This window comes from Haliotis cracherodii, unplaced genomic scaffold (genome assembly GCF_022045235.1).
Source record: "Haliotis cracherodii isolate W230 unplaced genomic scaffold, xgHalCrac1.p SCAF_15, whole genome shotgun sequence".
Lineage (NCBI taxonomy): Eukaryota > Metazoa > Mollusca > Gastropoda > Lepetellida > Haliotidae > Haliotis > Haliotis cracherodii.
The window spans coordinates 51,228-69,119 of record NW_027266270.1 but is presented as its reverse complement, the minus strand read 5'-3'; the positions used below and the strand labels follow the sequence as shown (position 1 = coordinate 69,119).

At 44.7% G+C, this 17,892-nt stretch overlaps 2 protein-coding genes across 3 annotated transcripts in view; one reads left to right on the top strand and one right to left on the bottom strand.

Annotated features, from left to right (window-relative positions):
- LOC139462604 (serine-rich adhesin for platelets-like) overlaps positions 1-7,120 on the bottom strand; it is a 31,220-nt gene extending 24,100 nt beyond the window's left edge. Inside the window, exons 1-2 of the mRNA XM_071244438.1 lie at positions 7,027-7,120; positions 2,778-4,034 (exon numbers count right to left, since the gene is read on the bottom strand). Of these exons, the coding sequence (XP_071100539.1) occupies positions 2,778-4,034; positions 7,027-7,120 (1,351 nt within the window). The remainder of the gene's footprint in view (positions 1-2,777; positions 4,035-7,026) is intronic.
- Positions 7,100-17,892, top strand: part of LOC139462150 (uncharacterized) — a 48,983-nt gene continuing 38,190 nt past the window's right edge. The window contains exon 1 of one of the 2 annotated variants that reach the window (XM_071243653.1): positions 7,100-7,189. The gene's annotated coding sequence lies outside the window, so the exon portion shown is untranslated. Of the gene's footprint in view, positions 7,190-7,367; positions 7,453-17,892 lie in introns of those variants that run through there. The other variant, XM_071243655.1, reaches the window with a different exon arrangement.

The following is a 17,892-nucleotide window of genomic DNA, read 5'->3' as shown; positions in this document are numbered from 1 at the left end:
CATGCTCTATGTCCTGAAAAAATCTGTAATGAATAAACTAACAAAACTCCCAGGCCCTAGCCAATATCCACACAAAGCGACACCCACACCCACAACCATAACCACAACCCCAGCCCCAGTCCATACCTCCACCCCAGTCCATACCCCCACAGTCTGTTTCTAGGTCTGTCAACATCGTACGTGTGCTCGTAGGTCAATGTAACCAAAGTGGTAAACTTCTGAGACCTGTATCACTTTGGGCTTTCCTCCCACATTAAGCTGACTTGCCGTGATATAACTGGAATACTGTTAAAAGCGATGTTAAGCCCAACTCACACGCTCGCTCGCTCACTCACTCACCCACCCACCCACCTAAACTCACTCACTCACTCACTCAGATGTGGGTTTGTTCAGCAGCTAGTATGTCGTGCTGTTTTAATTTATTGGTACTTTATTAACCAAAACCGTCAAGGTTATGCCAGTTAAAGCATCGCCTCGAGGAAGAAAGATGTTGTTGTGTCATCGCTGCAGCTGTCAACTTTTCATGTTTTGACATAAACCAGCGATAAAGAAAACAGGCTGGCTTGACAAAATGATGGCCAGGACTTGAAAGCTCTTTGAGCTTGCCATCATGGTTGTGTTTGAAACAAGTAATGTGGCTCAATGAGGCTATTGTTCTTATAGGGAAACTGTGTCGTAAACTCCGAGCCATGACACATAGTTCACAAGAGTACTGAGCCTTTCATCAGACATGTAATGTCCTCCCTGCAGTGCCGGGGTTAGTTTTGGGTACTTGATTTATGCTTCTCCTTGCCCTTAAAATCAAGAGAAGGAAGTTAAATTTAACACATTTGAAGCTGTTTTATTCTGCTAGTTTAATTATCATATTATGAAAATAATTGTTTCCCTGTCTGATACATGTTCCCATGAAAAAGAAGTTTATCTTCCTGTCATATTTCCCCCCAAATGTCCCATGAAAACTGGAGGATTTGAACATTTACTTTGTCGACTCCGACCATAGCAACCAAGTCCTACCAAGAACACAGCTGTAGGGCCGAAATTTATTGTATGTTTTTTCCTATGCTGTGAAGTTTAAGAAATTATTATGTTTACCAACAACTAAAAAGAGGCTTAATGTAAGGAAAGGAATCGGGTTTTCCGTGGTGTATTTATGTGGTGTTCACAGAAAGGTTGGAAGCTGATCGTCAATAGATAGAGAATCTGTTTTGTGAACGTAGAAATGACTGATGTGTGAATGTAGAAATGACTGATGTGTGAATGTAGAAATGACTGATGTGTGAATGTAGAAATGACTGATGTGTGAATGTAGAAATGACTGATGTGTGAATGTAGAAATGAATGTAGAAATGACTGATGTGTGAATGTAGAAATGACTGATGTGTGAATGTAGAAATGACTGATGTGTGAATGTAGAAATGACTGTAGAAATGACTGATGTGTGAATGTAGAAATGACTGATGTGTGAATGTAGAAATGACTGATGTGTGAATGTAGAAATGACTGATGTGTGAACGTAGAAAACACTGTAGAAATGACTGATGTGTGAATGTAGAAATGACTGATGTGTGAATGTAGAAACGACTGTAGAATTGACTGATGTGTGAATGTAGAAATGACTGTAGAAATGACTGATGTGTGAACGTAGAAATGACTGGTGTGTGAATGTAGAAATGACTGTAGAAATGACTGATGTGTGAACGTAGAAATGACTGTAGAAATGACTGATGTGTGAATGTAGAAATGACTGATGTGTGAACGTAGAAATGACTGATGTGTGAATGTAGAAATGACTGATGTGTGAACGTAGAAATGACTGATGTGTGAATGCAGAAATGACTGATGTGTCAACGTAGAAATGACTGTAGAAATGACTGATGTGTGAATGTAGAAATGACTGATGTGTGAATGTAGAAATGACTGTAGAAATGACTGATGTGTGAACGTAGAAATGACTGATGTGTGAATGTAGAAATGACTGATGTGTGAATGTAGAAATGACTGATGTGTGAACGTAGAAATGACTGATGTGTGAATGCAGAAATGACTGATGTGTGAACGTAGAAATGACTGATGTGTGAATGTAGAAATGACTGATGTGTGAATGTAGAAATGACTGATGTGTGAACGTAGAAATGACTGATGTGTGAATGCAGAAATGACTGATGTGTGAACGTAGAAATGACTGTAGAAATGACTGGTGTGTGAATGTAGAAATGACTGATGTGTGAACGTAGAAATGACTGATGTGTGAATGTAGAAATGACTGATGTGTGAATGTAGAAATGACTGTAGAAATGACTGATGTGTGAATGTAGAAATGACTGATGTGTGAATGTAGAAATGACTGATGTGTGAATGTAGAAATGACTAGAAATGACTGATGTGTGAATGTAGAAATGACTGATGTGTGAATGTAGAAATGACTGTAGAAATGACTGATGTGTGAATGTAGAAATGACTGATGTGTGAATGTAGAAATGACTGATGTGTTAACGTAGAAATGACTTATGTGTGAATGTAGAAATGAATGTAGAAATGACTGGTGTGTGAATGTAGAAATGACTTATGTGTGAATGTAGAAATGACTGATGTGTGAATGTAGAAATGACTGATGTGTGAATGTAGAAATGACTGATGTGTGAACGTAGAAATGACTGTAGAAATGACTGATGTGTGAATGTAGAAATGACTGATGTGTGAATGTAGAATTGACTGATGTGTGAATGGGATTTTTTCAAATGGCTGAACTGATGACACATATTGGTATCTCTTGGAACTTGCTATGGTAATGGTGACTCGGTTGCTCTGGAAGGCTGACAGTTGCTGTTGGATGGTGACTTGCTTTTGGATGGTGACTGTTGCTGTTTGAAGGTGACTGTTGCTGTTGGACGGTGACTGTTGCTGTTGGATGGTGACAGTTGCTGATGCATGGTGACTGTTGCTGTTTGAAGGTGACTCTTGCTGTTGGACGGTGACTGTTGCTGTTTGAAGATGACTGTTGCTGTTGGATGGTGACTGTTGCTGTTTTAAGATGACTGTTGCTGTTGGATGTTGACTGTTGCTGTTGGACTGTGACTGTTGCTGATACACAGTGACTGTTGCTGTTTGAAGGTGACAGTTGCTGTTTGAAGGTGACTGTTGCTGTTGGATGGTGACTGTTGCTGTTTGAAGATGACTGTTGCTGTTGGATGGTGACTGTTGCTGTTTTAAGATGACTGTTGCTGTTGGATGTTGACTGTTGCTGTTGGACTGTGACTGTTGCTGATACACAGTGACTGTTGCTGTTTGAAGGTGACTGTTGCTGTTTGAAGGTGACTGTTGCTGTTGGATGGTGACTGTTGCTGTTTGAAGGTGACTTTTGCTGTTTGAAGATGACTGTTGCTGTTGGATGGTGATTTTTGCTGTTTGAAGGTGACAGTTGCTGTTGGATGGTGACTGTTGCTGATACATGGTGACTGTTGCTTTTTGAAGGTGACAGTTGCTGTTGGATGGCGAATGTTGCTGTTTGAAGGTGACTGTTGCTGTTGGATGGTGACTGTTGTTGTTTGAAGGTGATTGTTGCTGTTGGATGGTGACTGTTGCTGATGCATGGTGACTGTTGCTGTTTGAAGGTGACTGTTGCTGATGCATGGTGACTGTTGCTGATGCATGATCACTGTTGCTGTTGGACTGTGACTGTTGCTGTTGGAGAGTGAATGTTGCTGTTTGAAGGTGACTGTTGCTGTTGGAAATGACTGTTGCTGTTTGAAGGTGACTGTTGCTGATGGATGGTGACTGTTGCTGTTGGACAGTGACTGTTGCTGTTGGAGAGTGAATGTTGCTGTTTGAATGTGACTGTTGCTGTTGGAGAGTGACTGTTGCTGTTTGAAGGTGACTGTTGCTGATGGATGGTGACTGTTGCTGTTGGACGGTGACTGTTGCTGATGCATGGTTGCTGTTGGATGGTGACTGTCGCTGTTGGATGGTGACTGTTGCTGTTGGATGGTGACTGTTGCTGTTGGACGGTGACTGTTGCTGTTTAAAGGTGACTGTCGCTGTTGAATGGTGACTGTTGCTATGGAAGACGTGTGCCTTACTTTTGCTATTTGAATTTGATAAAGTATTACTTCAGGGAGCCTTATTGTTTAAGTGCAGACATGTTGTTCCAGTGTACATGCCTCAACTTGTTCGACCAGCAGCCACATAACTACATTGTCTCACTACCCAGAACCCCAGCCACATTACTGCATTGTCTCACTACCCAGAACCCGAGACTGCCCCAGCCACATCACTACATTGTCTCACTACCCAGAAACCGAGCCTGCACCAGCCAAATCACTACATTGTCTCACTACCCAGAACCCCAGCCACATTACTGCATTGTCTCACTACCCAGAACCCCAGCCTGCCCCAGCCACATCACTACATTGTCTCACTACCCAGAACCCGAGACTGCCCCAGCCACATTACTACATTGTCTCACTACCCAGAAACCGAGCCTGCACCAGCCACATTACTACATTGTTTTACTACCCAGAACCCCAGCCACATTACTGCATTGTCTCACTACCCAGAACCCCAGCCTGCCCCAGCCACATCACTACATTGTCTCACTACCCAGAACCCGAGACTGCCCCAGCCACATTACTACATTGTCTCACTACCCAGAAACCGAGCCTGCACCAGCCACATTACTACATTGTTTTACTACCCAGAACCCCAGCCACATTACTGCATTGTCTCACTACCCAGAACCCCAGCCTGCCCCAGCCACATCACTACATTGTCTCACTACCCAGAACCCGAGACTGCCCCAGCCACATTACTACATTGTCTCACTACCCAGAAACCGAGCCTGCACCAGCCATATTACTACATTGTTTCACTACCCAGAACCCCAGCCACATTACTACATTGTCTCACTACCCAGAAACCGAGCCTGCACCAGCCATATTACTACATTGTTTCACTACCCAGAACCCCAGCCACATTACTGCATTGTCTCACTACCCAGAACCCCAGCCTGCCACAGCCACATTACTACATTGTCTCACTACCCAGACCCCGAGCCTGCACCAGCCACTTTACTACATTGTCTCACTACCCAGACTTGAGCCTGCCCCAGCCACATTACAGCATTGACTCACTACCCAGAACCCGAGCCTGCCCCAGCCACATTACTACATTGTCTCACTACCCAGAACCCGAGCCTGCCCCAGCCACATTACTACATTGTCTCACTACCCAGAACCCGAGACTGCCTCAGCCACATTACTACATTGTCTCACAACCCAGAATCCCAGCCTGCCCCAGCCATATCACTACATTGTCTCACTACCAAGAACCCGAGTCTGCTCCAGCTATATCACTACATTGTCTCACAACCCAGAATCCCAGCCTGCCCCAGCCACATCACTACATTGTCTCACTCCCCAGAACCCGAGCCTGCCTCAGCCACATTACTTCATTGTCTCACTACCCAGAACCTGAGACTGCTCCAGCCACATCACTACATTGTCTCACTACCCAGAACCCCAGCCTGTTTCAGCAACATTACTTCATTGTCTCACTACCCAGAACCCCAGCCTGCTCCAGCAACATTACTTCATTGTCTCACTACCCACAACCCCAGCCACATTACTACATTGTCTCACTACCCAGACTTGAGCTTGCCCCAGCCACATTACAGCATTGACTCACAACCCAGAACCCCAGCCTGCTCCAGCCATATCACTACATTGTCTCACTACCCAGACCCCGAGCCTGCACCAGCCACTTTACTACATTGTCTCACTACCCAGACTTGAGCCTGCCCCAGCCACATTACAGCATTGACTCACAACCCAGAACCCCAGCCTGCTCCAGCCATATCACTACATTGTCTCACTACCCAGAACTTGAGCCTGCCCCAGCCACATCACTACATTGTCTCACTACCCAGAACCCCAGCCTGCTCCAGCAACATTACTTCATTTTCTCACTACCAACAACCCAAGCCATATTACAGCATTGTCTCACAACCCAGAACCCGAGACTGCCCCAGCCATATCACTACATTGTCTCACTGACCAGAACTCGACCCTGCCCCAGCCATATTACTACATTGTCTCACTACCCAGACACGCAGGCACATTACTACATTGTCTCACTACCCAGACACGCAGGCACATTACTACATTGTCTCACTGACCAGAACTCGAGCCTGCCCCAGCCACATTATTACATTGTCTCACTACCCACAACCCCAGCCACATTACTACATTGTCTCACTACCCACACCCCAGCCACATTACTACATTGTCTCACTACTCACAACCGCAGCCACATTACTACATTGTCTCACTACCCAGAACCCCGCCACATTACTACATTGTCTCACTACCTACACCCCAGCCACATTACTACATTGTCTCACTACTCACAACCGCAGCCACATTACTACATTGTCTCACTACCCAGAACCCCGCCACATTACTACATTGTCTCACTACCCACACCCCAGCCACATTACTACATTGTCTCACTACTCACAACCGCAGCCACATTACTACATTGTCTCACTACCCACAACCCCAGCCACATTACTACATTGTCTCACTACCCACACCCCAGCCACATTACTACATTGTCTCACTACTCACAACCGCAGCCACATTACTACATTGTCTCACTACCCAGAACCCCGCCACATTACTACATTGTCTCACTGACCAGAACTCGAGCCTGCCCCAGCCACATTATTACATTGTCTCACTACCCACAACCGCAGCCACATTACTACATTGTCTCACTACCCAGAACCCCGCCACATTACTACATTGTCGCACTACCCATAACACCAGCCTGCCCCACAGAACGTCACTGCATTGTCTCACTACCCAGCACCCAGTTGTAAGGCTGTCCTGTAGTAAATATCAAGTGTATGAGTATGTAACAATGTCTCCCAGGTCACTCGGAGCTTGGTGTAAGGTGACCATTCAGCATACTGTTTACATACTCATATGGAGGGTAGGCTGTCAAACCGGTCTTCCCCCCCGCACCCCGCACCCCTCCCCCAGCCCTGTGCCTGCTCAAGCGTGAGGGCATTCAGAGCCACCCATTCATACAGGTATACCTCTCGATCGTCCAAGCTGTCAGGCATTTCTTCCTGTGCTCGGATCTACCTGGTGTGATTGTTTGAATTACCTGCTACTAACGAGCTTTCATACAGGTAGGCTTCCCTGTCAGTTTCTTGTGACTGGAGTTGCATTTAATCAGTGGTTAGAAGTTTATTGTGAAGGAAGTTAGGTTTAAAAGTTTTGGAGGTTATCGGAGTGTGTATATACCTCATGCCTGGAGTGTCATCTGACTCGTCTCGCCCACTCAGGACGTAGTGTGGTGGAATCAATGTTAATGTTCTCCTTGTCAATACTGGACTACAATACAAGGATGGGTTAACTCCATCATCAGGTCTCCATTGACAGGAACATACAGGTATGTCTCTACCTGTTCTGTGACCATGGGGATTGTTACTGATGAAGTAGTTGGGGGGGAGGGGAGGGGAGGGAGGGTCTGACCTACACCTGTCATCGCTGTCAGTAAGGCTCTCTCTCACATGTGTTGTATCACATTGCTGGATGTGATCATGGTAGCATGGTATTTTATAATATGACATGGTATAACATTTTATAACATGGTATGACATGGTATGACATATAACCTTGTTGATGATTGGACAGGGAAGACAATTATTTTATAAAAGGCTTCAGTTCATCTTCAGTTGGAAATTTTAAAATGACAGTGACAATCAAAACTGAATTGTAATTGTTTATTGTCTTTTGATGATGAGTTTACTGGAATTATTTGGATTTATGTCTGTCGTTGAAGATATATCGATTCAGTCAATGCCTGTTATCTGTCATTGACGATTTATCGATTCAGTCAAATGTCTGTTATCTGTCTTTGAAGATATATCGATTCAGTCAATGCCTGTTATCTGTCATTGAAGATTTATCGATTCAGTCAAAAGTCTGTTATCTGTCTTTGAAGATATACTGATTCTGTCAATGCCTGTTATCTGTCATTGAAGATTTATCAATTCAGTCAAATGTCTGTTATCTGTCTTTGAAGATATATCGATTCAGTCAATGTCTGTTATCTGTCTTTGAAGATATATCGATTCAATGTCGGTTATCTGTCTTTGAAGATATATCGATTCAGTCAATGTCTGTTATCTGTCTTTGAAGATTTATCGATTGAGTCAATGCCTGTTATCTGTCTTTGAAGATTTATTGATTCAGTCAATGCCTGTTATCTGTCTTTGAAGATTTATCAATTCAGTCAATGTCTGTTATCTGTCTTTGATGACGGCGATGTGGTACCCTAGTACCTGACATTACCAGTTTCATCTTCTTAACCAATGTATGGCGTGAGCATCGTCAATAAGTGATGATGTCAGAATCTGGACCTAAACATGGCTTGAATTGTGATTAATCGTACAGTTGTCATTAGTTGTTGTTAATGAAGTTCGTGTTGACGATCTCCCATTGAGTTGGTTTAACTTGTATTATAGCTAAAATGGATAGAATTATCATAAAAATGCCCGCATGTTAGCAGAAATGATCGGGCCACTGTAACTTGATATTGCCCTCATATTACTTGACGACGGGCCATTATCACGCCCGTTGTTAGGTGACGTCATAGGATAGGGGTAGGTGACGTAACGCTCAATAGTGACGTCATCTGGTTTGTTCTATGACGTTTCCGTATTTTTAAAAGTGGGTCAGTGACATTCGTGTTGATTGCAGTAAATGTTTCAAAATCGACATTGTTGTTTCTTTTTATTTGATAACAAATTCCATCCATTTTAGCTATAATAACGGTAACGCTATTTTTCAGGGCATTATCATTTGCAGAAGCCCTCGGTCTTTTCATCTGCCCTCCTTCGTCGGGCAGTTAATGGAAGATCTCAGGCTTCTGCAAATGATAATGCCCTGAAAAATAGCGTTACCCTTATATTGTTATCAACAAAGACTGTATGCAGTTAACCGAATGTGACTCTCTTGATGTGATGACATAAGTCAGATAATAAATTCAGGGAACTAAACGTGAATCTCTTCTTAAAAAGATGAAGAAATGTGACATTCTCAAAATGTATTGCTACCAACCTATCAGTCGAGCCCTATTTTGGCTAGCATTGTTGCGTCCTATTGCGACAGCCTATCTAACGAACATGTTCTACAACATTCTACCTTGATGAGCCGTAGAACAAAATTGTTGAATGTAGTCCTATGCCATTTCATGCCAATCTGACGAATGTACGTTCTATCGAGCCGATATATCAAACCAAACTGAACTTATAACAAGGAAGTCCGATTTACCTTAAGACAGCACATCATAAAACACCTCCAGACCTGGTGATTCTCTTCTTCTAAGACAGCACATCATAAAACATCTCCAGACCTGGTGATTCTCTTCTTCTAAGACAGCACATCATAAAACATCTCCTGGTGAATCTCATTGACAAAGGATGTGAACTGAAGTCTTTCCAAACAAATTAATTTCTAACAAATATACCGAATATATCTCCTACCGAAGTAAATGACTGGGAGGTATGGTTTGATCTTGTGATCACGTATGACACAAGCGATATTGTCATAAACAACAACTGACACAACAATATTAGACACAATACAATTTCTTAAGTCACTTTATTGAATTGGAATGATTTGTTTTGTCCTTACTTTTCTCCTTCGCAAATTTCGCTTTTATGTGAACACTTAATAATTGTAAGTATTGTTACATATAGTGATATCTTTTTATGGTTGTATACTAGTTTTAAATATTAATCTGTGATATTTTAGTTATTTTACTGTGCATCCATTTAATTTAAATATATGTATTCTCAACGTATAACTTCTCATCACAATATAGCTAAAATATCACCGATGTGACGTTAAATATTAACTCACTCACTAAATAATTGTAAAATTTAACAATCTGTGAAAACTCCACACCTGACTGAAAGGCACTCTTCTAGGTAAGGTCACAGACGGAATTCTTTCCTCGTATCTGTCGTTCCAGAATTCATAATACATTGTTTGAAGTTTTATTTCAAATTTCCCAGATTCTATTGTTACAGAAATAGTTGAGGTTAGCCTTCATTACAGTATGGTAATGAGCGTTAGTGGGACAGTAAGGACCTCTCAACATCACATGTCATGAAGATGCGGTGCATTCCTAGTGACAACATGGAGATCAAGTGACACACAACATTCTTCCCCACAGAGTCATATACTCACGACAATAGACTATATACCTGACTACAAATCTCAAAAAAGCCTTCCTCCTCATACACCTTAATTGCCACCATTTTGGTCATTTCAGCAACACGCCCACATCGATGAATAGCACAGATGGGCTTCCATGACCACAGAAACGTGTGTGTAGCACTCGCTGTCATTCATGTAGGCTATTTATATGTAGCTTTAATATTTTATGTCAGTAAATTGCCACAGTTAAACTGTCGTCTTCTTGGAAGAAATGAACTGGAATGGATAATCCTGTTCTTAATGGTCCCTTCAGTAAATGTGATGTGTACAATCATAGAGGGTATGTTATACATCAGACTTTCACACAGGGATAGTAGGAGCAAGGTATTTACTCACTCATAGGTATTGCTGTTGGGCGTCGTAAACTGTGTATTCGTTAAGAATATTGAATACAAATTAGATTACTGAGACAATTGTCATCATTGTCTATGTGAAGATATTTTGTAAAATACCTGTGTATTTTATTAAGGTTTTAATGAGATAAACAATATTTTATGATTAACTTTGAAATGTTTCAGCTTATAGTTAGGACACAAATCTTATGACTATGAAAACATCAAGAAAAGCAGCAGATTCCTCTATTGTGATGTTCAGGTGGGTACAAACCACTTGCATGACAACAGTTTATGGATCTATACCCAAACCTTGCTTTTACAAGACCTTGTCCGTGGCAAGAGAGTTAACTGACTTTAAAATTCCACCCTTGCCGAACTAGGCTGGAATTACTGGGCTCGATCGTAGCGCTACAAGTGGCTATTACCAGTTGTGTGCCCTCTAAGCCTCTCGTATCACTTGCGTTTGCTTCACACAAAATGGTGATGCCCAGTCAGGCCGATCTGATCGATAATCAAGATCTATATTATGATAAAACAGGTCTTACGTCGCGAAATGCATCAAATCATGTCAGCACCTTGATTAAAAACATGAAAATATTTGGAAAATATCTGCTGACAACGAGTTGGCGGTGCACATGCTTTGCAAATCATGTAATCGACCGAAATCTTCACGACAGTTTACAAACCCGATTTCGATTTGGGTGCGCAATTTTGATTGGACTACGCATAGACTCGTTAGTGTTCATATACCTTGTGTTTGGAGAGTGTTCCTATACCTTGTGTTTAGAGGGTGATCCTGTACGTACCCCATGTTGGGAGAGTGTTCCTATACCTTGTGTTGGGAGGGTGTTCCTATACCTTGTGTTGGGAGGGTGTTCCTATACCTTGTGTTGGGAGGGTGTTCCTATACCTTGTGTTGGGAGGGTGTTCCTATACCTTGTGTTGGGAGGGTGTTCCTATACCTTGTGTTTGGAGGGTGTTCCTATACCTTGTGTTGGGAGAGTGTTCCTATACCTTGTGTTGGGAGGGTGTTCCTATACCTTGTGTTGGGAGAGTGTTCCTATACCTTGTGTTTGGAGGGTGTTCCTATACCTAGTGTTGGGAGGGTGTTCCTATACCTTGTGTTGGGAGGGTGTTCCTATACCTTGTGTTGGGAGGGTGTTCCTATACCTTGTGTTTGGAGGGTGTTCCTATACCTTGTGTTGGGAGAGTGTTCCTATACCTTGTGTTGGGAGGGTGTTCCTATACCTTGTGTTTGGAGGGTGTTCCTATACCTTGTGTTGGGAGGGTGTTCCTATACCTTGTGTTTAGAGGGTGTTCCTATACCTTGTGTTGGGAGAGTGTTCCTATACCCCATGTTGGGAGGATGTTCCTATACCTTGTGTTGGGAGGGTGTTCCTATACCCCATGTTGGGAGGGTGTTCCTATACCCCATGTTGGGAGGGTGTCCCTATACCCCATGTTGGGAGGGTGTTCCTATACCTTGTGTTGGGAGAGTGTTCCTATACCTTGTGTTGGGAGGGTGTTCCTATACCCCATGTTGGGAGGGTGTTCCTATACCTTGTGTTGGGAGGGTGTTCCTATACCCCATGTTGGGAGGGTGTTCCTATACCTTGTGTTGGGAGGGTGTTCCTATACCCCATGTTGGGAGGGTGTTCCTATACCTTGTGTTGGGAGAGTGTTCCTATACCTTGTGTTGGGAGGGTGTTCCTATACCTTGTGTTGGGAGGGTGTTCCTATACCTTGTGTTTGGAGGGTGTTCCTATACCTTGTGTTTAGAGGGTGTTCCTATACCTTGTGTTGGGAGGGTGTTCCTATACCCCATGTTGGGAGGATGTTCCTATACCTTGTGTTGGGAGGGTGTTCCTATACCCCATGTTGGGAGGGTGTTCCTATACCTTGTGTTGGGAGGATGTTCCTATACCCCATGTTGGGAGGATGTTCCTATACCTTGTGTTGGGAGGATGTTCCTATACCTTGTGTTGGGAGGGTGTTCCTATACCCCATGTTGGGAGGGTGTTCCTATACCTTGTGTTGGGAGGATGTTCCTATACCCCATGTTTGGAGGGTGTTCCTATACCTTGTGTTGGGAGGGTGTTCCTATACCTTGTGTATTACGGTAGTATGAAGGACAAGGTAGCTCTGTCAATGCCCCATATGTGATCTCCACATATCGTCTGTTGGGTGGGTAGGGGACTGTATGGGGTGTCCTATTTTGCTATAAGGCGGAATGCATTCTAGACTATGATCAAACCCTATGTGTGCCACGAGACGCTCCTTGACTGTGATTGATTGTGAATAGATTCCCTATAAGCTTGACTTCTCTTGGCTCATGTTCTGTGCAGTGTGATCTGTGTCAGGCAGTTACATACATTATTCCGTAACACCAAAGTTCATAATGCATAAAGGGAATGACTTCCCTCAAGACGACCACTCCTAGCTTTTGTGTGACAGCACCATGCTTACAACTGTCTGGCACTGGTTTACAGGTGCTTAGGCAAACTGCATTAACTGATAGTAATTTCCTAATCTATTGTATTGTGAAATGCAGTGTTGATGTTGATTTCTGTGGCAAGTTACCCGTGAAGATCCGGGGTAGAATAGGTCTTCAGCAACGCATGTTTGCCTTAAAAGTTGACTATGCTTGTGGTAAGAGGTGACTAACGGGATCGGGTGGTTAGGCTCGCTGACTTAGTTGATGCATGTCAATCGTATCTCGATTGTGTGGATCAATGCTCATGATGTCATTCACATGATTAATTACAGACCTCCATCATATAGCTGGAATATTGCCGAGTGCGGTATTAAACAACATACAAACAAATTTGTGGCAAATTGTCCCTATAAGAGACTGGAGACTGCCCACATATCTAGAGTTGCATATTAGGAGGATAGAATTACTACACATCCATGGACTTTGCTTTCAGTACACATCCCTTGACACTAAAAATTCTGGAAAATTATTATTCATTGTTGCAAGGTGTCCTGAATATCAAATGGTCGAGTGTAGGTTAATATTTGTTCAGAAATACATGTACCATTCATACTTGTATATGGTCTGAAATTATTTGACACTGTATCTTGAAATGATTCTTTGAACTGTTCTAGATATGATATCAAAGTGGTCAAACTTGCAGTCACATTAATGATCAACAGATCTTAAACACTCAGATGCCTCAAAGGCAGAATTAGGAGACTGAAAGAAATGCTGAGTTCATTAGGTCAGCTTCTATCAACAATCTACATAATGTGTGAACACAGTGGGTCTATATCTAGCCAACTCCACACCCCATAAAGCCGGGTTATGGGGTGGAGATGTGGTCTCTCCACCCCCAGGCTACAGGGCAGGACTCACTGGTGGCACACCTCACCCCAGGCTACAGGGCAAGACTCACTGGTGGCACACCTCCAACCCCATTTTTCAGGGCAGGACTCACTGGTGGCACACCTCCACCCCAGGCTACAGGGCAGGACTCACTGGTGGCACACCTCACCCCCAGGCTACAGGGCAGGACTCACTGGTGGCACACCTCACCCCCAGGCTACAGGGCAGGACTCACTGGTGGCACACCTCCAACCCCAGTATACAGGGCAGGACTCACTGGTGGCAAACCTCACTTCCAGTATACAGGGCAGGACACTGGTGGCACACCTCCACCCACAGTATACATGACAGGACTCACTGGTGGCACACCTCACCCCCCAGTATACAGGGCAAGACTCACTGGTGGCACACCTCACCCCCCAGTATACAGGGCAAGACTCACTGGTGGCACACCTCCACCCCCAGTATACAGGGCAGAACTCACTGGTGGCACACCTCCACCCCAGGCTACAGGGCAGGACTCACTGGTGGCAAACCTCCACCCACAGTATACATGACAGGACTCACTGGTGGCACACCTCACCCCCCAGTATACAGGGCAGGACTCACTGGTGGCACACCTCCACCCCCCAGTATACATGACAGGACTCACTGGTGGCACACCTCACCCCCCAGTATACAGGGCAGGACTCACTGGTGGCACACCTCCACCCCCCAGTATACAGGGCAGGACTCACTGGTGGCACACCTCACCCCCATTATACAGGGCAGGACTCACTTGTGGCACACCTCACCCCCAGTATACAGGGCAGGACTCACTGGTGGCACACCTCAACCCCCCAGTATACAGGGCATGAATCACTGGTGGCACACCTCCACCCCCAGTATACAGGGCAGGACTCACTGGTGGCACACCTCCACCCCCAGTATACAGGGCAGGACTTACTGGTGGCACACCTCCACCCCCAGGCTACAGGGCAGGACTCACTGCTGGCACACCTCCACCCCCAGGCTACAGGGCAGGACTCACTGGTGGCACACCTCCACCCCCAGTATACAGGGCAGGACTCACTGGTGGCACACCTCCACCCCTAGTATACAGGGCAGGACTCACTGGTGGCACACCCCAACCCCAGTATACAGGGCAGGACTCACTGGTGGCACACCTCACCCCCAGTATACAGGGCAGGACTCACTGGTGGCACACCTCACCCCCCAGTATACAGGGCAGGAATCACTGGTGGCACACCTCCAACCCCAGTATACAGGGCAGGAATCACTGGTGGCACACCTCACCCCCCAGTTTACAGGGCAGGACTCACTGGTGGCACACAGTGGTACACACTGCTCCATACATGGCTTACGAACAAAATGGGGAATGTTAGTTGATATGGTGCTGATATACAAAGACAAGAGTCTTGTGTGTTGTGTTATACAACATTTAGAAGTTGACTTATGACACTATGTGTGGATTGTCAATGTTTCGATGTAGAATGTGACACCCTCATAACATGCTTGATAAATTGTGAGAAAGGAAGTTGACCATCATGGTTTGTACATATTCAGCTGACATGCTGCTGGTGCCAAGGAATCTACCTTTTGATATTCCGGGGGTGGGGGGAGGTGGCTTAAGATTTTATCTTAAAAGATAAATTGTTCTGAAAGTTTTTGAAAAACATAGTTGTTGACCTGTCTGTACACCTGGTGATGAAGTCTGGCCTGTAGTGTGGATGTAATATTTGAGCTTGTGACTTCATTCTTTCCTTATGGTGTGCCTGTGTGGTACCTGTGGTGTGCCTGTGTGGTACCTGTGTTGTGCATGTGTGTTGTGCCTGTGTGGTAGCTGTGGTGTGCCTGTGTGGTACCTGTGGTGTGCCTGTGTGGTACCTGTGTTGTGCATGTGTGTTACCTGTGTGGTGCCTGTGTTGTGCCTGTGTTGTGCATGTGTGGTACCTGTGTGGTACCTGCATGGTACCTGTGTTGTGCCTGTGTGGTACCTGTGTTGTGCATGTGTGGTACCTGTGTTGTGCATGTGTGGTACCTGTATTGTGCATGTGTGGTACCTGTGTTGTGCATGTGTGGTACCTGTGTAGTACCTGTGGTGTGCCTGTGTGTTACCTGTGTGGTACCTGCATGGTACCTGTGGTGTGCCTGTGGTGTGCCTGTGTGGTACCTGTGTGGTACCTGCATGGTACCTGTGTTGTGCTTGTGTGGTACCTGCATCATACCTGCGTGGTAGCTGTGTTGTGCCTGTGTGGTACCTGTGTTGTGCATGTGTGGTACCTGTGTGGTACCTGTGGGGTGCCTGTGTGGTACCTGTGTTGTACCAGTGTGGTACCTGTGTTGTGCCTGTGTGGTACCTGGTGATACCTGCGTGGTGCCTGTGTGGTACCTGTGTTGTGCCTGTGTGCTACCTGTGTGGTACCTGTGTTGTGCCTGTGTGCTACCTGCGTGATACCTGCATGGTACCTGTGTGGTATCTGTATGATATGTGTGGTATCTGTTTGCTACCTGTGTGGTATCTGTATGATACCTGTGTGATATCTGTATAATACCTGTGTGGTACCTCTGTGATACCTGTGTGATGCCTGCGTTGTAGCAGTGTGGATTCCTTGTTGTGCCTGTGTGATATCTGTGGGGTACCTGTGTGATATGTGTATGATACCTGTGTGGTATCTGTATAATACCTGTGTGGTACCTCTGTGATACCTGTGTGATGCCTGCGTTGTAGCAGTGTGGATCCTGTGTTGTGCCTGTGTGATACCTGCGTGTTACCTGCGGGGTAGCTATGTTGTGCTTGTGTGCTACCTGTGTGGTATCTGTATGATTTCATGGAGATCTCCTAGTTTTATTCTGTTGGAAGTGTTGTGGGTTAGCTGAGATGAAGCTGGTGATTGCGGAGAAGGAACGCTTTTTGTATAGCATTTCCGTAAAGTTATTAGATTACTTTTGTGAGGGAGGATGTTCTGAGTTTGGTTAAAAGGTGATTTTAGTGTGACTCTTCATTGGTTTTTGAAAAGGAAGAAAAGTTCTTTCAAAATATACCCTTCTGAATAAACTGTATTATCATACCTACATGTCAGAATGATGAGATCTGTTTGGTCCACATGATCTTGATAAAATACTGTGTAACCCGCCTTAGAGGGTAATAAATTTCTCGGCGGAAGAATAAATCTCTTATACCCCACCATGAGCAATGCAGGCTGCACTTGGACATCTGAGAGGCAGAATAAATCCCCTATGTCCCGCTTCAATGCAAAAAGCAGTACGCTTTTCCCGAGTCAATGGAAGTCACGTGAAATAGCACAAGTTGAACCTCAGCTCAATCAAGCAGATGTTTTCTATCAATTTTGAATTTGTGTCAGTTCTTTTACAAAGTCACATCAAAACATGTTGGTAAGCTAGATATGTTGTAGCATCACGAGGTGTACATGGGGTTTTATGCATCCCAAGTTAGCCTTATGGTATAAAACCTAATGCAGGACATATAAACCCCATGTACCCCTCGTGATCCTGCCCCAACATGTACCCCTCGTGATCCTGCCACAACATGTACCCCTCGTGATCCTGCCACAACATGTACCCCTCGTGATCCTGCCACAACATGTACCCCTCGTGATCCTGCCACAACATATACCCCTCGTGATCCTGCCACAACATATACCCCTCGTGATCCTGCCACAACATGTACCCCTCGTGATCCTGCCACAACATGTACCCCTCGTTATCCTGCCACAACATATACCCCTCGTGATCCTGCCACAACATGTACCCCTCGTGATCCTGCCACAACATGTACCCCTCGTGATCCTGCCACAACATATACCCCTCGTGATCCTGCCACAACATGTACCCCTCGTGATCCTGCCACAACATATACCCCTCGTGATCCTGCCACAACATGTACCCCTCGTGATCCTGCCACAACATATACCCCTCGTGA